Source organism: Gadus macrocephalus, chromosome 9 (assembly GCF_031168955.1).
Source record: "Gadus macrocephalus chromosome 9, ASM3116895v1".
NCBI classification, from domain to species: Eukaryota; Metazoa; Chordata; class Actinopteri; order Gadiformes; family Gadidae; genus Gadus; species Gadus macrocephalus.
The window spans coordinates 18840898-18863672 of NC_082390.1; the positions used below are offsets into that span (position 1 = coordinate 18840898).

Sequence of the window (22775 nt, forward strand, 5' to 3'; positions counted from 1 at the left end):
ACTGCAAAAAGTACTCTGAATCAAAGGCTTTTTGTAAAAGTGAAAAAGTTTTAATGTTTATGAACGTGTTTCAGAAGGAAAAAAGTCATGGTCCCATTTTTTCCCTGGTCCATTTGGGTCAGCCTCTTTGTTTCTCTGTAAAAGAATACTCTGAGTACCGCATCATACTTAATGTGTCCTCGCATTTTGATTTTGATCCAACAACACATACATATATAAAATCTATTAATGGATGCCTTTTAGCTATGCTTGTTCTGACTCAAGATTTCTTACCAGCGATCATTTAAATAGTGAATGTCCGCTCTTCCCGCCTTAGCGTGCCTCACTGGTCTTGTTACTACGCAAACATCTCGTGTTGTCACAGGTGCGCGTCACTTCCCCCTCTTGTTTAACCTTCCGTTTCCTCAAGCCAGTCTTGCTATTTGGGGCTTCCTGCTTGACACCCTTTTCCGTCTTGACTTTAGGGACAATTTCAGCAACCTGGAAAAAAGGACTTTGTTTAAGAACAGATATATATTTTTTTTTAAACACACGTAAACAAAGGGTTTGCCTTTTCTCCTGACCATGGCGGCATCGTTGTCTTCTTCTTTCTTCACTCTCTTCTTTGCTTTTGTTGATTTGCACTCTAATGAGGGAGAAGGCAACTATGGTTTCTCATTCAACTCTAAGAATAACCGCCCCAAAAAAGACGACATCAATAGGGTTTTGTTTGCCTCTCTTACCTTTGGGTACCATGGGGCCTGAGTCACCCTGAAATTAAGAAAACACAATTCATTAGTTAAATTAGTTTTTCCTTGAATTGTTCCATCAAGGACAGCCAGCCCATGATTTCACCCCACTCACACTGAACCACATGGTTCTGCCATTGTGGTCTCTGGTGCTTTTCATTCCGGCCACATAGTAACACCGCAGCCAAGCCTGGAAGTCGGAGTAGTCGGCCTTCTGGGGGTCGTAGCCTTTCCCACCTTAGAGAAGTGACGGTATAACAGCAGTCAATCAAACTGAGGCACACTGACCATATTTGACTTTGCATCGAGAAATTCGTTACCACATACATTTTTGGTGACGGGGTGAATTAATTGGTTCGTAACCCGAGAGACAATGCGGCAAAGCAAAAGCTACATACCCATGTTCACGACCTCCAGAGGAACGGTGTGGCACAACCTCAGTAGATCAGCAGGTTGAGACGTGCGTTTCGACTCCCCGTCGGAGGTCTTTGAAAACAAAAGCGTTGTCAATAGTCAGTTATTGGTGGATCTTGGCGATCAGAGACTGAGTTCACCTTTTGGTCATCAAGCTCTTCTTTCACAGGGGTAGTATCTGCAGCCAGATCCTCTAGCTCAAGGCTTTCCAACACAGTCCTGGCCTGCACAAAGGGTGGAATGCTCAGCCTGACAAAAGAAAAGGGACACTTATTTTTAGTTAACATTCTTAACTAAAGTCTATCCTGTTCTTAATCATGTATTAATAGCAGTGGCCCCTGGAGGATTTGGAGAGGAAGCTAAACACAATGTTGTAATCTTGTTTATTGTTTTCAACCTTGTGAAACGAATCATGCATGCCCAATACCTGAAAAGGATCTCTGCCCGCAAGTAGTTTCCAATGCCGTTGAAGTAGTTCTGGTTAAGCAGGGCCTCACAGATGGGCCTTTCGAAAGCCCGGTTAGACAGATTGGAGAGCACCTTTTTTCTGAAAGAATAAAAACACTTAAGGTCACAATAAAAAGATCAGCTGAATGGCTTTTGATCTTGATATGATGTATTCATCAGTCCACATCCGCTGACCTGAAGCTCTCGTACTCGAACATGACGCAGGGCCCCCGGCCACGCTGCCAGCTTCCATTGGGCTGCCAACTGCCAAACCTGCGTGTGTCCACAAAGCTCAGCACTCGGCAGGGCTTTTCGTTGGAAAAGAAACGCAAATGGGCATGTTTCGGCAGCTCATCCTCGGATGTGAATCGGAAATAGCCGGACATACCGAAGCGGAAAACGATGTCCATGGGTTGCTCTGTGCTCCCCTCTTTGACATCGCTCTTTATAGGTGTTAACGTGAGCTTCACTTCCTTCCCTCTGGAAGAAGCTTGGATCCTGTAAGCCTCGCAGGTGAAGGACACATCACAGTTCTTGCTCACTGCAGATTTTGTGACTGGGCCTGTGAACACTACTCCCTCGCACACTTTGTTAACAAACAGACTGGCCAAGTGCAGCTCTGGCCCTTCAGGCATGTTGATAAAACAATGACGGTGAATGAGCCGAGAAGTTTTCTGTAATGGACACAGGAAGAAGGATACCCATTAATCACCATGACCACAGCTCTGGCTGTGGGGGGGGGGTGTGTGTGCGTGTGCGTGTGCGTGTGTGTGTGTTCTACTACACAAAACTAGGGTACACATGGTCTGCAAATACGCATTAATATGTGGTATCGAACACCATAAACCGAACTTGTATTTAACTGTTTGGAAACGTGACCAGAAATGGGAGTTGAAACCCTAACATTTATATGCAGATCATCAATAAGTAGAAAAATGTATTATAACAAACAACGTACCGTGCATTGCAAATGTCCAAGACACTTATGGGGAGATTAACACAGGACTCGTGAAATAAGTATCAGGAAGTTCTTGCACGTTATAAAAACATGCTTGCATAAGCTGCAACTCGATTAGTGGGCGACACTGGTGCTTAACAGATCTCGCGGAAAGATCGCGACAACATGTTAATATTTGCTGTGATCATAGAAACAGGAAGTAACCGGGTAGCATTATTCTATTAATATGTCCATAGCCGTGTTCCGATATCAATACTTCCATGTGTACACTTAAACGAAGTACACTATCCACACTCACTAAGTACGCTAATTTTCAGACGTCAGTTGTTCCAAATCGAATACTGCGTGGTGCACTAACCGGAAATTACGATCACAATCACAACGGAGCGCTATGAATGTTGGGAGACCGGAAGTGTGGCGTTCGTCACGTTCCATACAACTCGGAAGGCTGGCGTCCGGGGATTCAGGAACACACCATGAATACTAAATAATGTAAATATAAAGTTATTGCCTGCCCTACGTGACAAATATTTTCACGATTAACAAATCAATGACCAAATCACCATTACTACAAAAAGGCTTGTACATAATAATGCATCATGGGATTTTTTTTGTTGCCGACACTAGAGTAGGCCTACTCAAGATTAGTAGTTGTACTAAAAGTTGTAGCTATGTAAATTCTAAATAAATGTAAACAATCCATATGCTAGGCTTATCAAAACTTTGTTTAGCCACAACTCACAGGAGAAACACTGGCAGTTTCAAACACAACTATATCGATCCATGATGGCATAATCCAAGATTAATTAGGCCTACTTAACAATGCCAAAACACTATTACTACCATAAACATTCTTATTCCCCTATACACTACAAATGGTGTCGAACTTTTTACCATCCCTATAACATTTTTCTGCTCCTATAGGCTACTTCCGGAATGAAGGCAACATCATAGCAATGTGACGTGACGATGTACAAGCCCTGCAAAACTCTAAATACATCTTATAGTATGGCGAAAGGATGGTGCATGCTCTTCACTAAGAAAGGGGTTCCGACAGAGGGTTCATCTTTTCTGCCTATTATATTATAACGCCACAGTGTTGGGTCATAGCCATTTGTAGACACACCACCCCTTGTTCCTAGAACTGTTTGTCCATTCTGGGATTCAGTAGAAACATGGCAGCCCCTGTGGAAGAGGCTGGCTCCCTATATATGCAGATGTAAAAGCCTCATTCTAGGGTAACAAAAACACTATTCTTAATTTCATGTGACAATACATTAATTAAAACATACTTACGAATAATGTATTCCCTCTCTGCAATGTTCTTTCCACTAGATGGCACTAAATACTACACACTTCAACTTTAAGCATAGTTTTATTTTCAAATGTCAAATATGAATTAAAAAAAAACATTTACAATGTTAAATTTGCAATGTCAGTTCAAGCATGAAATGACTGACAATTGACAGAGATAGGCTATAATGGCAAAGAGAAGAATACAATTTGCAGTTTATGAACAAAAGATGATCATTCATTATTAATGGATATAATGAAATTGTATCCAATATTTCAGGCAATCTTTCTTCATTGTAGTGCATTCATCATAGCTTGTGCTTGTTTTAGCTCTATGGAAAGAGACACAGACCCACACATCAGATTAAGCTCAAACTTCTAAAAACAAAATATATAAAAATAGAGACAAGAGCTTATGTAAGCCATAACAAAACAAACCTGTAAGCAAGACCCTGAACTTCTCAGCAGAAACCGACACAACAGTGGTCTCTGCAGAGCCGGACTCTGCTCCCTGCGCCTGCAGTTTGAGATGCACAGTTGGCTCGTTGACCTCCTTCAGCTCACTGGAGCTGAGTATGCAGTCCACCCGCCAGGACACGGAGTTCAGTCGGCTCACTGAAACACACGGTGCCGTGTGAAAAACACACGGGGCCCCATGTAACTCGGGACGAAAAGCCATTTTTTGTTATGGTCCCCTTTCTCCCGAGGGCCCGAACACTCACATCTAAGGCTCTTCTCACGTAGTTTGTCCTGCAGTGCACTGTGCTTGTCTTCATAGGATTTACAAAGGCCTGATGTGTGCTCTGAGGACAAGGACAAGGAGAAGAAAATGAATAACTGCGTTTCACCCATCCTTCTTTGATAGGAGCAGTGGGCTGCCACTAAGTGTGCAGACTGGGAACCAACTCCAGTTTTTCACAATGTGAAAATGATTTATAATACATCACATTATAATTAATACATAGAGGAAGTAATGTAAATTGCTATTTTTTCTGTTTATTACATTTCCCCAAAATAATCGTGTTCATTATTTTCTCAGTCCGGCAAATACGTGGATGATTTTATCCGACTCACCTTTTGGCAGGCCTAGTTGCTGGAGTTCACTTGATAGACTTTCACTCTCAACGTTGTGTTTTGCTGCACTGGATAGAATGAAGCTGAGCACTGCAACGCTGGCTTTGATGTCCCCACTCTCTGCAATGTGGACGGATGCATGCAGTGTAATTACTGAATGGGGTAGGCCTACTTTTGCTTTGCTGGTAAAGCGCACAAAATAACGCAAGAAGGTGACTTACCAAACTTTGCATCTGCAGTGAGCTTTGAAACCTTTTCATACTGAAACGATAAGACAGGACTAGAGTTATCGACGCCAATAATGCGTATTTATTTTAAGAGTAAAACGATTTGTATTTACTTACATCAATGCCCTCTTCAAGCAGATCTTTCAGTACTTGAGCACAGAGGAGTTTCATCTTTACACTTGACTATAATATCGGGAGGCATGGAACATTTTAGATTTATGCCCAAAACATAAAGAACCAGTGAAAGCTGACATGTCCTCCCTAGCAATTAGCACTTACACCAGCACTTACAATTTTCGCCAACGTGCTGATCTCCGCAAGAACCCAGTCCGGGCAATCCAAATCGCCACAGAAACGAAATCGCTAAAACAAATAAACCAAATAGACGATGAAAAGGTCTTTCCTAGCAAAAGCGTGTATTCAGACACATCGTTCGTCTTGCAGTTACAAGTAGGGATGGCTCCCCTTTTATTAAGTGGAGAAGCGGTAACACATACAAATATAAATGACAGTTTATTATTGGATACATATATGTATATATAGATTTCCGAAGAAATAACGATTATTATGATAAACTACAACGTTACTTGCCATGGTGGTTGTTTTTATGTCAGCTGATTCAAACTCCGGAAGTAAAAAGGCACATTCTTTGATTGGTGGGTTGCAGGGAAGGCGGGTCTTGATGACACCAATGGTTGGTCGATGCGTACAATCGATATTTCATTCATTATCAGGAACCCCTATTATGCCTCTTGTGAAAGTTAAATATGTATATGTTAAATATAAATAAAACTCACTTTATCGGTAAAACATCGGTGGAAAACTGCATGCTGAGCCAGGGGAAATGGACAGACCTGACTGTAAGGGCTGATTATGTAGTGGATTCTTTAGATGTTATAATGCATAATTCATTTATAGATATAACGCTATATAAAATGAGTTGAATACCATTTATTATAATATTAATACTAGTACAAAATGAAAAGCTGCTTTGTGCTAAGGATAACCTGGAAGGAGCTCCGCCTTCGGGATCAGAGCTACCCCTCAGTGAGCAGTCATCCAGCCTCGGCAGTCTGGTGTATTGTGTCGAAGTAGAGTCGTTTTGTGCTCCTTGTTGTCATGGCGAAGAACTGGAAATAACGCAACATGCGCAATAAAAAAAATAACAAAAAGATGCAATGATGCCTCTTATTGACCTCTCCATCATATTATTATTTAACTTCCATCTGACTCGTGTGATTCTGACGGACATACCAAACTTGGGACAAGATAAGCCGAGACGTTTCCTGAACGGAGGTAAGGTCCATATACCAATAGCCTTTTACAATTTGAAACACACCTCATCCAGTATCCTATTTCTAGTAGGCCTAATGGATTTAAGCAACTGAGGTTAAGCTCCGTTAATCTAGTTCAACCATGTAGGACAGTGCCCATATGCTCTCACTGTCCTGTTAAAATTAGATGTTTATTTGAAAAATATTGTTCTGTTTAATCTCAGGCCAAACTGTTTTTCTTCTACATTCTTTATAGATACAATTCCTATTCAACTTCAGCATCCAGCCGATCAGAACTTTACCGTATTATTTCTACAAGAAACCAAAGATGTTCTATATTTGGGAGGCACTGATATTGTGCTAAAGATTGATGTGGATAGTAATTATGTTATGGAGGTAGGAATAATTAATTATTCTTTATTTATGTTTTATTTTTTAAGCACTATATCTACTTTAGTGTCCTTTATGTTATCCTCATACACTAAATATACCAATGTCAGTATTATGTATATTTTATTAACCATCCCATCCTGTTTGGAACAAAGGTGTGTTTGGTCAACAAGCTCCAATGCGGGCAATACTAAAAGGGGCTGTTGACAATGGCCTTTATGTCAGTATGGCAAGGTCCCGGTCACGAACAGCTGTTGATGAAAAGAATAAAAAAGATGTCTATTTGCACAAATTCTTATGAAGATAATGTGTGTGTTCACAAAATTTCATGTTTGATTTGTTGTCATCATTTGCAGACATTTCAATTGAATAAATCAGCCAATGAGGTGTGTTCACAGGTTAGTAGGACTAGATATTATTACAAGAGGGACATTTCCAAAGTTCTGAATAATGCTCCCAAATAAACCTTAATTATCAGCTTAATTCTGGTATAACTCTGTTCTATACAGGGACCCTGCAGAAATGTCATTACTGTCATCCAAGAATTTCAAGATAGCTTGTTTGTTTGTGGAACCAACGGATACAAGCCACAGTGTTGGAAACTGGTCAGTATCTTTGATGATGACGATGTGTTCTGTTAAATGTCTGGGTGGGCCTTTTTTGTTTGCTCTTTTAATTAGCGTGATTTTCCCTGTCGTCGGCGGGAGTTAAGTATTTTCTGTGTGGTTGATAGTATTCCCAGGTGGGCAATCGGTCAAGTGAAATAGTAGAGAGCTACGATGGAACAGGGATTTCACCATATGTTTATACACAGAACCGGCTCTCCCTGACAGTAGGTATGTGTACAACTCCCTTTGCATAAACACAAAACATTCAACGTTTCAATATAAAAAAAACTGGTATTATTGTGGATTTATTTATATTTTGTTATTTGCACAAACTCACATACTGTCACAACAGAAGTATATCATTTGAAAACAGAGGTAATGAATATCTGGTGTTCCTAGAGGGGGACTTATACGCAGCGGCCCCTTTGGAATACGATGGTAGTTCTCTGCAGTTCAGAAGAAAAGCCGGCAGTAGAACTAACGTATGGATGTATGACAACTGGGTGTCAGGTCAGTATACAGCATGACTAATAGGCCTATTTATACTTTCCTTTTATTGTCCCATCAAAGATTCATCCAACATTACCCACCTTTTATGGGTTGGGAAGTCGAATGTACTTCAACCCATCTTCAACCCATCTTCATCTCCTCATTTCTTCTTTCACTTTAAAAGTTAATTGTAAACAGAGTGGAACTTTCTCCCCCTCCCCCTCCCCATCCTCCGTCCGTCTCAACAGAGCCCACCTTTGTTGCCGCATCCTGGGTGAGGCGGAACGAAGACCGAGACGATGAGAAGATTTACATTTTTTTCCGGGAAAAGAATTCGGACAGCAGTCCCGAAGCGGACCCTTGGGTCACGAGGGTAGCCAGAGTTTGCAAGGTAATGGACCATCACAGTTAAACATAATCAAATATACATATATATAACTAAAGCAATCATCCTGATGGTGACCCAAGGCGATAGTCTGGAAACAGTAATGTTTTTACTTAAACCATTGCACACCATTTTTGTACTATTTTAGTATTTTTAAATAATTAGGTTCCTATGTTATCAATCCTAATTATTATAATGTCATATATTTAAATATGAACATGTGAAAATGAGCCTCCCGACTCACTTCCACTTCGGGACGTAGCGGTTTAGGACGCAATGAAGGTCTTTGAGTAGGCCGCAAAAATTCAGCCAGCAGCATAAATTAGTTGAAAAACTGTGATTTATTTTCCACGCTTGAAAAGTGAAATGGCAAAGCCAAACAAAATACTTGATAAACAAAACAAACAAGCAAAGTTCCATTAACCAGCCTCACAGCAAGCGGTCTCTCTATCCTCCACCAACCTTGAACGTAGAAAATACCGGGCTTAAATAAAGCCAACCAATTACACAAAATGGTAGATACCAACTGCCATGGGGGTTCACCGACCCAAGTACCACAATACATTTATATTTTATAACGAAATCATAATCAACCAGACACTTCATTGCATATCTTAACAGTTTGCATCTTGATCATAAAGTTCACTGTTGCAAAAATGCAACATAGCACAATAATTAAACATAGAAAAATAACGTCCCCCCCCCCTTTACAACCAGTCATGTTACTGCATCCCAATCAGGCAATGATTAAATCCCAGGTGCTCATGTTCGTGAAAAGGAGGGCTACCTTTTCACATTATATGGCACGATATCTGCACACTTTTCTTCTTATTTTGATTTAAATTTCATTTTTTTGCACTATTATTGCATTCTGGGATCTTCTGGAAGGTGCTTTAGAGTGCCCCATACCTGTTTTTATTTTTTTTGCCCCATCTCCCTCCCTGCATTGTTTCTTTTATCGTGCATTTTTTAAATCGTCATCATATAATGTGAGACGAGCTGGGAGGTTGTAAATTATTTATCTGATCTAACCGGAAAGCTGGGAGGGCATCGAGAGCCGAAGAGGACACTGATACGGAGTATAAATCAGCCTCATTGTCTTCATGAGAACCTGCTGCTGCCCTTGAAGCTCAGTTCTCTTTGCTGATAGAGGCGTCTTTCCACTCCCACCACCTGTGAAAACAGAACTACGGCTGTTTTTCAGTGGGCTGCTGCTAACACAGCACCTTTTTCAATTCCACTTGTTAGACATGGAGTCTGGTCTCAAACTGCTTTCGCCTCCATCACGGCAACTAAAAACTACTATCTATCTATGTATGTATGTATGTATGTATGTATGTATGTATGTATGTATGTATGTATGTATGTATATATATATATATATATATATATATATATTGTGGTAACTCGGTTAGGTAGAAGGGCTCAAAGTAAGGACCAGGCAGGGTGTGAGGGTCCAAAGCCTCAAACGGCGGTTTATTGCACTCGGTTTCTTATATCCACACAAGCACACGCTGTTCATCGAAGTCGGGGGGGGTTGCTCGAGTCGTCGTCCACGTGTCCGCCGTGCGGCTCACTCTACGCTCTCGGTCGTCTGCGTTGTCCTCTCTTCCACTCGACTCCCCTCGATCTGTCGTTTGGTGGCCTCCTTTTAACACCTGGGTGCCTCCTGCCCAGGTGCTCCTCGTTTCCCCGATTGCGGCTCTCGGGAGGTTGGGATTTGTCGCCGGCTGTTGGCCACCGGCGGTATATCCCGGCCTCGACTCTCCCGAACAGGGGGCGTGGCACCGGGGGAATGCCACACACTCCCCCCCTTTGCCTATGCCCCTCCGTGTGCGGGGCCCAGCCCCCGCACGCATCTCGGCGGGACAGAGCGTCGGCGTTGGTGTGTTCCCGCCCCGGCCTGTGCTCCACGGTAAAGGAGAAGGGCTGGAGGGACAGGAACCACCTCGTTATCCGAGCGTTCGTGTCCTTGGCGGTGGCCATCCACTTCAGTGGGGCGTGGTCCGTCACCAGGACGAACTGGTGTCCTAGGAGATAATACGTTAGTTTTGTGACGGCCCACTTAATGGCCAGCGCCTCCTTTTCTACCGTGCTGTAGTTCCGCTCGTGGGGGAGGAGCTTCCGGCTGAGATAGGTCACCGGGTGCTCCTCTCCGTTCCGGACCTGGGATAGGACCCCACCTAGTCCCACCTCGGACGCATCTGTTTGGAGGGTGAAAGGGAGGTTAAAATCCGGGGTGACCAGTAGCGGCTCCTTACATAAGGCCCCCCGTAGGTCCTCGAAGGCCCTCGTCGCTGCCTCAGTCCAGTGGACCCTATCCGGGAGGGCCTTCCGGGTGAGATCGTTCAGGGGCAGGCTAGGGTGGCATACCCCGGGATAAAACGCTGGTAATACCCCACCAGCCCCAGGAACGATCTCACCTGCTTCTTGGTCTGGGGTTGGGGCCACTCCCGGATAGCCGCCACCTTGTCCTCCTGGGGTCGCACGTTCCCCCTCCCCACCCGGTACCCCAAATAGGCCGTCTCCTCCCGCCCCAACCGGCACTTTGCAGGGTTGGCGGTCAGCCCGGCCGCCCGTAGGCCGTTGAGCACGGCCCGCACGTGCTTGACGTGTTCGTCCCAACTGGCGCTGTGGATGATTATATCATCGATATATGCTGCGGCGTAACTGCTGTGCGGCCTTAGGACCTGGTCCATCATCCGCTGGAACGTAGCGGGGGCCCCGTGGACACCAAAGGGCAGGACAGTGTACTGAAACAGGCCCCCCGGCGTCGCGAAGGCCGTCTTCTCCCGGGACGACGGCGCCAGGGGGACCTGCCAGTACCCCTTGGTTAGGTCCAGCGTGGAGAGGTACCGGGCCGGTCCCAGCCGCTCGATCAGCTCGTCTACTCTAGGCATGGGGTAGGAGTCAAAGTCAGACACTTCATTTAGCCGGCGGAAGTCATTACAGAACCGGTGGGTCCCGTCCGGCTTGGGCACCAGCACGATAGGGCTAGCCCAGGCGCTACGGGATTCCTCAATTACCCCCAGTTTCAGCATCCGCTCCACCTCGGCTCGGATGGCGTTGCGCCGGGACTCGGGTACCCGGTAGGGCGGGATCCGAACCGTCACCCCCGGAGCGGTCCGGATCTCATGGGAGATCACCGAGGTCCGCCCCGGCACGTCCGAAAACACGTCCCGGCTCTGCAGCACCAGCTCCCCGAGTTCTTGTCTCTGTGCGGGACTGAGGTCGGCCCCCATCGGGACCTCAGGGATCGCGGGCCGAGCCATCAAGGCCATGGGGGCCCGTAGGGGAGGGTCGTCCTCACCCCGCCACTGTTTTAACAGATTCACGTGATAAACCTGGGTGGGCTTGCGTCTCCCGGGCTGCCTCACCTTGTAGTTAACGGGCCCCACGGCCTCTACTACCTCGTACGGGCCCTGCCATTTCGCGAGAAACTTGCACTCGCTGTTTGGAACCAGCACTAAGACCCGGTCGCCTGGTCGGAAGTTCCGCACGCGCGCCCCCCTGTTATACACGCGCGCTTGGGCCTGCTGAGCACGGGCGAGGTGGTCTCGGACTATGGGCCAGACCTTGGCCATTCGGTCCCTGACGAGCTCCACATGCTCGATGGTGGTCCTGTGTGGAGAGGGATGACTCTCCCACGCCTCCCTCGCCAGGTCCAGTATTCCACGGGGTCTCCTCCCATAAAGGAGTTCGAAGGGCGAGAACCCCGTGGAAGCCTGGGGCACCTCACGAATGGCGAAGAGGACGTGGGGAAGCAACTGATCCCAGTTCTTCCCGTCCTAGTAGCTCCTTGACTACGCGGGACATGAAACAGGAGCCTTGATCGGTGAGGATCTCCTTTGGGAGCCCCACCCGGCTAAAGAGTAGTACTAGCTCTCGGGCTACCGCCTTGCTAGTCGCCGCACGCAGTGGGAGGGCCTCGGGGTATCGGGTCGCATAATCTAATATGACGAGGAGATATCGATGTCCCCAGCTCGTCCTGGGGAGGGGTCCTACGATGTCCAGCGCTATTCTCTCGAAGGGAGTCTCAATAATGGGCATCGGTATGAGCGGACTCCGCTCCACTGCCCGCGGGGCTACGCGCTGGCAGTCGGGACACTCCTGGCAGTAACGCGCTACATCTCTGCGTACCCCGGGCCAATAGAACCGCGCCACCACCCGCTCTCGCGTTTTGTCCATGCCCAGATGTGCGCCGAGCAAATGTGTGTGGGCCATGAACAAAACCTTAGACACGTACGGTCGCGGTACCACCAGTTGTTGTACTACCTCCCCCTCGCGTACGTCGACCCTGTACAGCAACCCCCGCTGAGTGCAGAAGTGGGGGTGGGTCAGGTGGCTCACTGAGTCCCTCACCTGACCTTCGTGGGCGACCACATGTCCCCACGCGTGCCGCAGGGCATCGTCCCGATGCTGGGCCGTAGCGAACTGTCCCAGTCGGGCCGAGTTCTCCCCCCCGGCCTGGGCGAAGTCCGACAGCTCAGTTAGGGGGGAGCTCTCGGGCTCCTCGGGGGTGTTCCCCCTCTCGGAGGCGGTAACGGTGTCGGAGCTGGGCCCTGCTCCGTCTCCCGGTCCCGGGCGTACCTGGCCCCCGGTAGATCGGGGCGGGCTTCCCGGCGCCGACGGTCCCTCTCCTCCGGAACCCGGCTCGTCGTCCGTCTCGGTCCGCGGGGCGGTCGGTCGGCGGGTCGCTCCCAGTGCTGGTCCGTGGTCGGCGGCGGTCGTCGGGGCGGGTCCGGACTCCGACCCGGACTCTCGCGTCGGCGGGCGCCTTGCCCCTCGCTGGGCCGGGCGTCCGCTTCGGCCGGCCGGACGATGCAGCTCCCGTCCCCCTCGGTTCCCCCTCGTGGGGCTCCAAAAGCGGGTGAAGATGGGGCAGTCCCGGCCGATCAGGAACGGCACCGGAAGGGTCGGTACTATCCCGGCCCGGGCGACGAAGACCCCCTGTGGTGTGCGTACTACCACGTGGCAGGTTTCGTACGTCCGGGTGTCGCCGTGTACGCAGGAGACCTGCATCGGGGTTCCCGGTCTGCCCCCGGCCAGGTCGGCCCTCACCAGGGTCACGGCACTCCCCGTGTCCAGCAGGGCATGGGTGTCCTGTTGCATCACCTTGATGGGGACGGTGGGGGAGTCCTTGTCGCCCTGTGTCCAGCAGGTCGCCAGCATACAGGTGGGGCGGTCTCTCGGGGCGGTGCACGCGGAGGGCATGGGGACGTCCTGTCGGTCGGGACAGTCCCGGACCAGGTGTCCCCGTTGTCCGCAGTGGTAGCAGCGCCGGGTCTCGGGTTCCCCTCGTTCTCGGGGCGGGGTGGACGGCCGGGTCCTCGACGGCGGTGTCGGAGTCTCTCTCCGGGTGGCCCGGGGGTTGGGTCTCGGGCCCGCCGCCAGCCGCTGGGCCACCTGCCAGTTCTCCAGCTGGCGCACGAGGTCGTCCACGGTCTCAGGGTGGTGGTGGGCCAGCACCCTCCGGGCGTCGGGGGGCAGCTGTCGCACGGTGTTGTCCACCACGACCCGATCCACGGGGCTGGGTCCCACTCCGTCTACCAGCCACCTCCGGGCTAGCCGACATTGGTGGGCCACCTGGGTCCGCACGGGTCCTCGGACGTCGAACGTCCACTCGTGGAAATTGAGGGCCTTCGCAGCAAGGCTATGTCCATAGTAGGCCAAGATGGCCGCCTTGAGTGCGGTATACCGGCCCGCGTCCCCGGGGTTGAGGTCCTGACTCGCCTGCTGGGCGGGCCCGGTTAAAAACGGGGCCACTATATAGGCCCACTGGGCCTCTGGCCACCTCTCCCGGGTTGCCACCTGCTCAAATGTTTCTAGGAAGGCCTCGACATCGTCGTCGGGTCCTAGCTTTGTGAGCCGACTCGTCGGGGCGGTGGTCGGCGGGTCGCGGGTGGCCTGCTGGGTCAGGCGGAGCACCGCCTCCGTCAGCAGGGCCAGGCTGGGGTCCGACTCTCTCGGGCCGGCTGGTCCTGCGGCTGTCCCGGGGTTCTGCATCTACGTCCGCGGGTATTCACCTCCGCGAACGGAGGAACCGCACCGGAAAAAACTAAAAAAAATCAAAAAACGAAGAGCCACTGCCAAAACGCGGGGAGGGGTCCTTACCGGGAGCCGTACGTGGACCGAGTTGCCTGCATTCTCCACCATATGTGGTAACTCGGTTAGGTAGAAGGGCTCAAAGTAAGGACCAGGCAGGGTGTGAGGGTCCAAAGCCTCAAACGGCGGTTTATTGCACTCGGTTTCTTATATCCACACAAGCGCACGCTGTTCATCGAAGTCGGGGGGGGTTGCTCGAGTCGTCGTCCACGTGTCCGCCGTGCGGCTCACTCTACGCTCTCGGTCGTCTGCGTTGTCCTCTCTTCCACTCGACTCCCCTCGATCTGTCGTTTGGTGGCCTCCTTTTAACACCTGGGTGCCTCCTGCCCAGGTGCTCCTCGTTTCCCCGATTGCGGCTCTCGGGAGGTTGGGATTTGTCGCCGGCTGTTGGCCACCGGCGGTATATCCCGGCCTCGACTCTCCCGAACAGGGGGCGTGGCACCGGGGGAATGCCACAATATATATATATATATATATACATACATATATACATACACCAAACCAGGGTGGGAAAATGGTCATCCGCCCCTTATATGCTACAGTACAAGGTCAGTCCAACACCTTCCACCTGTCTCTCTCCCTTAGGGCGTACCACGCTGCCAGGCCATCTCACAGATCCTGCCGGTCCTTTGCTTGCCCTAGCCTCCCTAGCTCCAGCTCTAGCTCCAACTTCCGCTTCACATGTCTGTTTGCTATATATATATATATATATATAGCAAACAACTTCCGCTTCACATGTCTGTTTGCTAGCAAACAGACATGTGAAGCGGAAGTTGGAGCTAGAGCTGGAGCTAGGGAGGCTAGGGCAAGCAAAGGACCGGCAGGATCTGTGAGATGGCCTGGCAGCGTGGTACGCCCTAAGGGAGAGAGACAGGTGGAAGGTGTTGGACTGACCTTGTACTGTAGCATATAAGGGGCGGATTACCCTTTTCCCACCCTGGTTTGGTTTACTCAGTAAATAAACCATTCGGCTTTGGACCTGCTCGCGGTGTTGTGTCATTTTATCTATCCGAACTGGTAGCATGGAAACCCCACACCCACAGGCCCGCTACAATATATATATATATCTATATATATATATGGGGTTAATTACGAGTTGCTTGGATATAAATATTTAAGTAACAAGAACCCTTTTAGATATGGAAGTTTCCACCATTATTCTTCCTCATTCCTTGGTGTGGTTTGCACAGTGCAATAAGTAAATGATATATATAGATATTATAAATATATAACTATCAACATGTTCCTTTGCCATCTGCTGCTGTTCCTTCAGGTGGATGAAGGCGGCTCAAAGAGATTCTTCCAGAACACGTGGACGTCTTTCCTGAAGGCTCGGCTGGTGTGTGGCTATCGAAAGGAGTCGCTCTACTTCAACCACCTCCTAGACGTGTATGTGTTGCACGCAGACAACTGGCGTGACAGCAGGGTCTATGCACTCTTCACAAGCAGCTGGTGAGAGAATCCCCCGACCCCCTTGCATCTGTAAACATCCGCCTGATAAAAACACTGACGCGCAACACACCTCAAGCTGAAGCAATTCTTGTCTCACTAAAGTGACACTATAGTCTGTAGTATAGGCTATATAATGTCACTTTAGTGTCACTAGAAGCCATGCTATAGACTCTATAGCATGGCTGAGATGCAGTGCTGCATCCGGCAAATGCGTAACACTTCAGAACTATTTCATGGTCTGCTTGCTAACTCATGGAATCAATTAATCTTTCAGGAATTCTACAGCAGTTTGTGTATATTCGATGGCAGATATTGATGACGTATTTGAGAAGTCAAACTTCAAGGGTTATGAAGGAGACATTCCCAACCCAAGGCCAGGAACTGTAAGGCTATTTTACTCTTTGGATTTTGTTTATTACCGCCAATATTTATTCTTTTGGGAAATATTGCACTGAAAAAAATAAAGTTGGGATCTTCATATCTAAAGGGTTCTGTTACATGAATAATTATATCCTAGCAACTCATATTTAAACCTATAAAAAGTAGTTCCTAATTTAGTTCTGAATCTTCTTGTGTCTAAACAAAGTCCTGCCTAAGGAAATGGTATCTAGTGTAGTCTAAGCAGGGTTATAACCCTCATCGCAGTAAAATGAGTCAGGATTAATCAGAATGTCATCAAGGTTGTTTGCAAGAATTAATTCAAGGAGGACACAACCACAAAGTATTTTCCCCTGTCTCGATTGGTCGACAGCACCATTCATGCCCAATGTAATCAGTTAGACTGAGTGAAACAGTAAACAGGTTTTACCCTTGAGTCTTCCTGGTTTCTTTCCTGTTTATCGTTTGCATGCTGCCCCTCTAAACTACGGCTATCCTGTGCCCACGTTGTATTCCAGTGTGTAAAAAACAGCCGGAGCCTACCGTATGCAACGTTAAACGTGGTGAAGGACCACTCGGAAATGAGCGATTGGCTCCACTCCTCCATACACCCACTGGCTCCCTTCTACGTCAGCAGCTACAACTACACAAAGCTGGCCGTGGACCGCGTGAGAGCCGCCGACCAGCGCACATACAACGTTCTGCTTCTGGCCACCGGTAGGTCGCCTCAGTGCGGATGGACAGCATGGAAATGACTGACTGTAGTCCAGAACATTCCTCCGCACATCATCTTAAGTCCTGGTGACTGAGAGTGCTTCCCAGACTTATTATTTTCACATTTTAAGTTATTGTTGTGTGTTTGTGTTTCATTTCTACAGACACCGGTAAAATCCATAAGTGCTTAGAGCTTGGTTCGGATACTTTCATCATTTCAGAAACCCATCTCTCCAACCACTCATCCGTTCAGTCAATGATACTTTCCTCCAAGAAGGTGTTTTGGCTTTTTTATTTTTTTTTAATAGCTGCTTTATTTAAGAGGGCTGTCTCATTTATTGAAAATGTCTTTATTTCCTGCCTACAGAAAAAGCTGATAGTAAGTTTTGCAGAGGAGGTCTTTATCCTTGACCTCCCACAGTGTCACCACTACAACAGCTCCTGTGCAGAGTGTGTCCTCTCCAGGGACCCCTACTGCGCTTGGACTCAGAATGGATGCACATCAACCATCATGTGTGTAGAGTAGGAACTTTACTGACAGCTTAATCAAATTTCCACTTGTGAATTTGTCACACATTATTCTAAGTAAAGTTATCCCTGTTGAACAAGACCAGCAGGACTATGTCTGATGAAAGCCTTTACTTCCACAGGGGGGGTATTCAAAATATAATTGAGCAAACAACGGGTGTTTGTACAGCAGCGTTTGATGGTAAGCTCTAATAACATATCATCACATCAAGGAATTTTCATCTGATGATATATCAAGGGCATCCTGACACACACACACACACACACACACACACACACACACACACACACACACACACACACACACACACAGACACACACACACACACACACACACACACACACACACACACACACACCAACCAAAGGGTCTCTTCCACCCCCCTCCATGTTCTTTCTCATCTAGAGCCAAAGACCCTCCACGAGAACAGACAGGAAACGGTGCGCGCCACCCAAGCAGTCTCCAGGGCGGCCCACGTGGTCCCGCTGGGCGTTCCCTTCTTCCTGTCTTGCCCAATAGACTCGTACCACGCCACCTACGTGTGGAAGCACGTAGGTGGCGACACCAGCTCCTGTCAGCAGATAGGGTCCCAATGCCTGCACCTCATCCCGGCCCTGAAGTCCGGCAGCTACGGCCGCCACCAGTGCTTCTCCCAGGAGCGAGGCCACACCAGACTGGTGGCAGAATACCTGCTCACCATGCCACCCACGCCGGACCCCAGAAACCACAGTGAACGCATTCCTGTGTGGTGTGTCGATTGGGTCGTCCTGGGTGCAGCCACTGCGGTGGTTGTTGCATGGCTTGGCGATTAGGAGGGGCCGCAGAATAGCAACGCAATCGCTTGGTTGGATCGCTTCACTTCTAACAAGCCGTGCACACTCATTAGAGGTGGCTGTCTGGGAATGCGGGATCAAGCTGTTTAGTGTCTTGCCACACACTTTAAGGTCAGAGAGAGAGAGAGAGAGAGAGAGAGAGAGAGAGAGAGAGAGAGAGAGAGAGCACTTTACATTGTTGTTATTAATAGAGAAATATCAAAGAGTGTGTGTGGTGCATGCGTGTATGCAATAATATGAGAATAACTTATTTACTTGGTCGTCTTTTGGAAACAAGGTTAAAAAAGGGCTTCCCAAGATCTTTTTTTCTTTATAACATTCTCAGGCAAGTCATTCCAGAGCTGGATGAATTTTCCTAAGGACAACATGCATTTTGTATGACCTTTTTTGAATTCCCAATTGGCTGATTGTGTTTTCCCTGCTACTCTTTAATCTTAAAAGCCCACTGCCTATGATACAATCTTTGTGGTCCGTTGAGGTTGAGAACAGGATTCAGATCTTTGACTTAATTGGCTTTCAACCCAGCCCTGTCTGTATTTTTCACAGAATAGTAAATACCAGTTAATGAAAACATCCAAACATTCATTCTCGTTCTAAATTTTAACTCTGAACATGCTTTAAAATGAATTAATCATTTATCTGTAAATTATACTATATTTAGTTTATTATATTTTAGTTTATTTATTAGCAAACGATGAGCATCAAACGGCTTTATGTGGATAGCCTACTCCAACCTCATTGCTGATCGATATGTTACCCTTTATTCGTATATAAATTATTGATTGCATTTTTAGTAAATAGTTGGAAGGAATCTGTTTCTTAAGCAATAACATTGAACTGTATTTTTTTCTAGGCCTTCATAGATTTACTATGTTGTTGGTGTTATAGGCCTATGTTGTATGGAGCAATCTTTCATATTTATGAAGTTAACTTACACTTCCATGCAGGGTTATGATTCCATCTTTGTGGAACCCTAACCCTTATTGACTCTAGAGCCCCAAAACTTGTTCGATATAGGCATGGCCTGTATATGGTCTTACTACAACCTTTAGTTTTGAAAAATATATGTCTTCTTATTTTTGAGGATTTTTTATTTAGCAACAATTTCAATAGCGTCACCATTGTTGACTCTAGAGCTAAGTTGTTCCATATAGGCACGGCCTCTATATGGAACTCACACACTCATGCACACTCCAACAATGCTCCCCAAAGCTAATCCCCCCCCCCTACTTTCTATTTGTATTTTGACCGGAGGAGCATCTCAGTCAATTAAGCTTCTTGCTTTGACCGTTGCTGCGCATCGTGCGCGTCGCCGCCATGTTTGATAAGGTCAAGGCTGGCCTGTAAATAAATACAAGACAGCAATACAGCATATTCATTCATCGACCGAATTCATGAGTCGTTTCATTATTCATATGAAATTATATTCTATAGGCCTATAAGATATGTATATTTTAAATACAAAACTTTAGGAAGTACCTATTAAACAAACTGTAGTATTAGTTGTAATACAGGGTTGGAACGTTCTGTATGTAACCTAGGCAACGAGTAGCGGAAACCATTAAAGGAACAGAGTTCATATCATGCAGTCACTTCTCTACGAGTCTCCTTGATATTTTAATATATGTTGCAAGGCCAACTGAACATGTTGTCAGAAGTTAAGATAGTAAGCTGCAAAGTGGTAGTGTAGAGTCAACTGCTTGGTACACAAGTATAGATGCATTGTTTGAGTGAGTATTCGCCGAGTTTGGTTAGACAAGCCAGTCAGTAAGTTAGCGTTAGTATCTTAACGGCGGGAGCAACGATGGCTCAGTACCAAGTTAAGCCTCCGGATCCGTTTTCGTTCAAGGCAGAAGAGTGGACGAAATGGATGAAACGATTAGACAGATTTCGCATCGCGTCTGGAATGGACGCTCAGGACGAGGAAAATCAGGTCAATGCGTTTATTTACTCAATGGGAGAACAGGCATTTAAACGCCGACGAGGCGGGAGACTATGGTACTGTGAAAGATAAGCTGGACGCACATTTCGTAACATGCAGAAACATTATATTCGAACGGGCTAAATTCAACCAGAGGCAACAAGAAGTCGGCGAATCAGCAGACAGCTTCCACACCTCGCTGCATTGCCTTGCTGAGTACTGCGGATACGGTGCTCTACAAGACGAAATGGTGAGAGATCGTCTAGTCGTGGCCCTGAGGGATAAACACCTTTCAGAACAGTTGCAGATGGACCTGAACTGACGTTGGAGAAGGCAATTAACAAGGCAGGACAAAGTCAGCAGTTAAAGAAGCAACTTGAAATGCTATAAACAAACTTTAAAGCAGAAGCCAGTAGCACTCAGCTAGACAGTATGCAATCGTGGCAGCGCAGCGGCTCAAAGCAAAGCAAGCAGCGAGATAGGAAGACATCTCATAAAGAGACACTGGAAAGACAAACACAATGTAACAGATGCGGGGACACACGAGGGCATCAGCCGCAGCAGTGTCCAGCTAGAGAGGCTGTGTGTAACCAGTGCCGAAAGAAAGGACATTATGCTAGAGTCTGCCAAATAAAAAAAAAACTGGGAGTTCATGCAGCTGCAGTGACTGAGGAAGACAGCGATGAGGAATACAGCGATGAGGACGTCGCGTTTTTGGGCTCTGTGGATTCCACAGGTGCCTGCCCATGGAAGACAGAGGTAAAAGTGGACAATCACAAATCAGTGTTTAAGATGCACTGGAGCAGTGCATCTTAAACACTGCAATCCCAGCAAAGTTGTACACCCAGGGCCAGTTCAGCAAACTGTCCAGAGCCACAAAGAATATTTATGGACCAGGAGGGACAGCATTAAAGGTGAATGGAAAATGTATAGCTACTCTCAGTAAGGGCAACACAAGCACACAAGAGGAAGTTTATGTTGTTGATGGGCTACGTACGCCACTCCTGGGTGGACTAGCCGCCATGAGCCTTCAACTGGTTGCTCGCGTGAATAACATAAGCCTGGATACTAAAGAGACTGTGAAAAGAGAGTTTCCAAAGCTTTTCTCTGGACTAGGGAAAATGGAGGGAGAGTAAACCAGTAAACCATTGTGCTGAAGCCAGGAGCAAAGCCCTTTTCTCTCTCGACGCCGCGACGCATATCTCTCCCACTCATGCCAAAGGTGAGAGAAGAGCTCACTCGCATGGAGCAGCAAGGAGTGATTTCAAAGGTGGAGGAGCCTACAGCATGGTGTACACCCATGGTTGTGGTGCCCAAGAGCACTGGCCGAGTCAGGATTTGCACCGACCTCACGGAGCTGAACAGGTCAGTGATGAGGGAGAAGCATCCGCTACCATCTGTCGAGCACACTAATAAGGACAGCCTCCAGAGCACTTCCAAAAACTCATGTCTCGTATCCTGGAGGGCCTGGAATGTGTTGTATGTCAGGTGGATGATGTGCTCATATGGGGTGCCACGCAATGTGAGCATGATGAGAGGCTCAGGAAGACATTGACACGTCTGCAGGAGGCAGGGGTGACACTCAATGACAAATGTGACTTCTCAAAGATCAGGATAAAGTTCCTGGGACAACTTATCGACGCCACTGGAGTCAGTGAAGACCCTGACAAGGTGGTTGCTGTGAAAGCCATGGCAGAGCCCAGTAACGTCAGTGAGGTGAGGCGCTTCTTGGGAATGACCAATCATCTGGGAAAATTCCTGCCTCACCTGGCTGAGAAAACGCGCCCTCTCTGAGATCTATTGAGGAAATCAAACATGTGGGCCTGTGGTCCATAACAGCAGCAAGCCTTTGAACAGATTAAGGCTGAGCTTACAACACCGCTGGGCCTTGTACGACCCAAATGCAGACACACATTCACAGCAGATTCATCTTCACACGGATTGGGTGCTGTTCTCCTCCAGCGACGAAATGAAAAAGACTGGAAGCCGGTGGCATGTGCTTCGAGAGCCCTGAACAACGCCGAACAGCGGTATGCTCAAATCGAAAAAGAAGCTTTGGCCACAACAAGGGCCTGTGAGAGATTTGCAGAGTTCCTTATAGGAAAGGACTTCCACGTAGAGACAGATCACAAGCCTTTGGTTCCCCTGCTAGGCTCAAAGAGTCTGGATGAACTGCCACCTTGCATACAGCGTCTACGTATACGGCTGATGAGGTTCTCTTACACCATCTCACATGTGCCAGGCAAGGACACCGCCACTGCTGACGTGCTCTCCAGAGCGCCAATCGAGAACACAGCGGAGGGCTTACAGGAAGAAGAGGTGAGCCTGTACGTGGACACTGTGATGGAAAAACCTGCCAGTTACAGACAAAATACTTAAGAAGAAATAGAAACACATCAGGACAAAGACACTGTATCCCACACACTCTAGAGATACAGCAAGGAGGGCTGGCCCGATAAATTCTCCATACAAAGAGCATTCCTTCCCTACCTGCCATTCTCTGGTGAGCTAACAGTTAATGAGGGTTTGCTACTTTACGGCTGTAGAATAGTTATT

At 47.6% G+C, this 22775-nt stretch overlaps 3 protein-coding genes and 1 long non-coding RNA gene across 5 annotated transcripts; 2 read left to right on the forward strand and 2 right to left on the reverse strand.

The window, feature by feature from the left end:
* Positions 1-28: 28 nt before the first annotated feature.
* neil1 (nei-like DNA glycosylase 1) lies at positions 29-2706 on the reverse strand. 2 transcript variants are annotated; one of them, XM_060062002.1, is made up of 10 exons: positions 2548-2706; positions 1785-2263; positions 1570-1689; positions 1283-1391; positions 1127-1214; positions 844-965; positions 723-750; positions 564-625; positions 274-480; positions 29-135 (listed from the first exon to the last, which is right to left on the reverse strand). In XM_060062002.1, exons 2-9 carry the CDS (start codon positions 2222-2224, stop codon positions 313-315), a joined length of 1137 nt encoding a protein of 378 aa, XP_059917985.1. In that variant the 5' UTR covers positions 2225-2263; positions 2548-2706; the 3' UTR covers positions 29-135; positions 274-312. The 2 variants fall into 2 exon arrangements, with proteins under 2 accessions (XP_059917985.1, XP_059917986.1); XM_060062003.1 differs by lacking the exon at positions 2548-2706 and having other exon boundaries at positions 1785-1862; positions 1978-2109.
* A 210-nt stretch (positions 2707-2916) lies between these two features.
* On the forward strand, positions 2917-3851 carry LOC132465231 (uncharacterized). The gene is made up of 2 exons (XR_009527473.1): positions 2917-3039; positions 3472-3851. It is a non-coding gene; the product is annotated as an uncharacterized LOC132465231 (long non-coding RNA).
* Positions 3852-3903: 52 nt separating this feature from the next.
* Positions 3904-5819, reverse strand: commd4 (COMM domain containing 4). Its single transcript, XM_060062048.1, has 8 exons — positions 5733-5819; positions 5433-5504; positions 5259-5324; positions 5136-5175; positions 4915-5034; positions 4563-4643; positions 4279-4455; positions 3904-4172 (listed from the first exon to the last, which is right to left on the reverse strand). Exons 1-8 carry the CDS (start codon positions 5733-5735, stop codon positions 4132-4134), a joined length of 600 nt encoding a protein of 199 aa, XP_059918031.1. The 5' UTR covers positions 5736-5819; the 3' UTR covers positions 3904-4131.
* Positions 5820-6223: 404 nt separating this feature from the next.
* Positions 6224-19240, forward strand: sema7a (semaphorin 7A). Its single transcript, XM_060061927.1, has 14 exons — positions 6224-6437; positions 6672-6811; positions 7162-7203; positions 7315-7410; positions 7539-7641; positions 7813-7923; positions 8151-8293; positions 15666-15844; positions 16119-16227; positions 16741-16939; positions 17101-17213; positions 17304-17449; positions 17587-17645; positions 17871-19240. Exons 1-14 carry the CDS (start codon positions 6320-6322, stop codon positions 18275-18277), a joined length of 1965 nt encoding a protein of 654 aa, XP_059917910.1. The 5' UTR covers positions 6224-6319; the 3' UTR covers positions 18278-19240.
* Positions 19241-22775: the final 3535 nt, after the last annotated feature.

Coding starts and splice junctions, on each gene's coding strand:
- neil1 (XM_060062002.1), bottom strand. CDS start 2,224: ATGCCTGAAGGGCCAGAGCTGCACTTGGCCAGTCTGTTTGTTAACAAA. Junction 626..722: donor AGGCCCCATGGTACCCAAAG/GTAAGAGAGGCA, acceptor CTCCCTCATTAG/AGTGCAAATCAACAAAAGCA. Junction 481..563: donor AAGACAACGATGCCGCCATG/GTCAGGAGAAAA, acceptor CCTTTTTTCCAG/GTTGCTGAAATTGTCCCTAA.
- commd4 (XM_060062048.1), bottom strand. Junction 5,176..5,258: donor TGCTTGAAGAGGGCATTGAT/GTAAGTAAATAC, acceptor TTATCGTTTCAG/TATGAAAAGGTTTCAAAGCT. Junction 4,644..4,914: donor GCAACTAGGCCTGCCAAAAG/GTGAGTCGGATA, acceptor CCTTGTCCTCAG/AGCACACATCAGGCCTTTGT.
- sema7a (XM_060061927.1), top strand. CDS start 6,320: ATGATGCCTCTTATTGACCTCTCCATCATATTATTATTTAACTTCCAT. Junction 8,294..15,665: donor GGGTAGCCAGAGTTTGCAAG/GTAATGGACCAT, acceptor CTGTTCCTTCAG/GTGGATGAAGGCGGCTCAAA. Junction 15,845..16,118: donor GCACTCTTCACAAGCAGCTG/GTGAGAGAATCC, acceptor TTAATCTTTCAG/GAATTCTACAGCAGTTTGTG.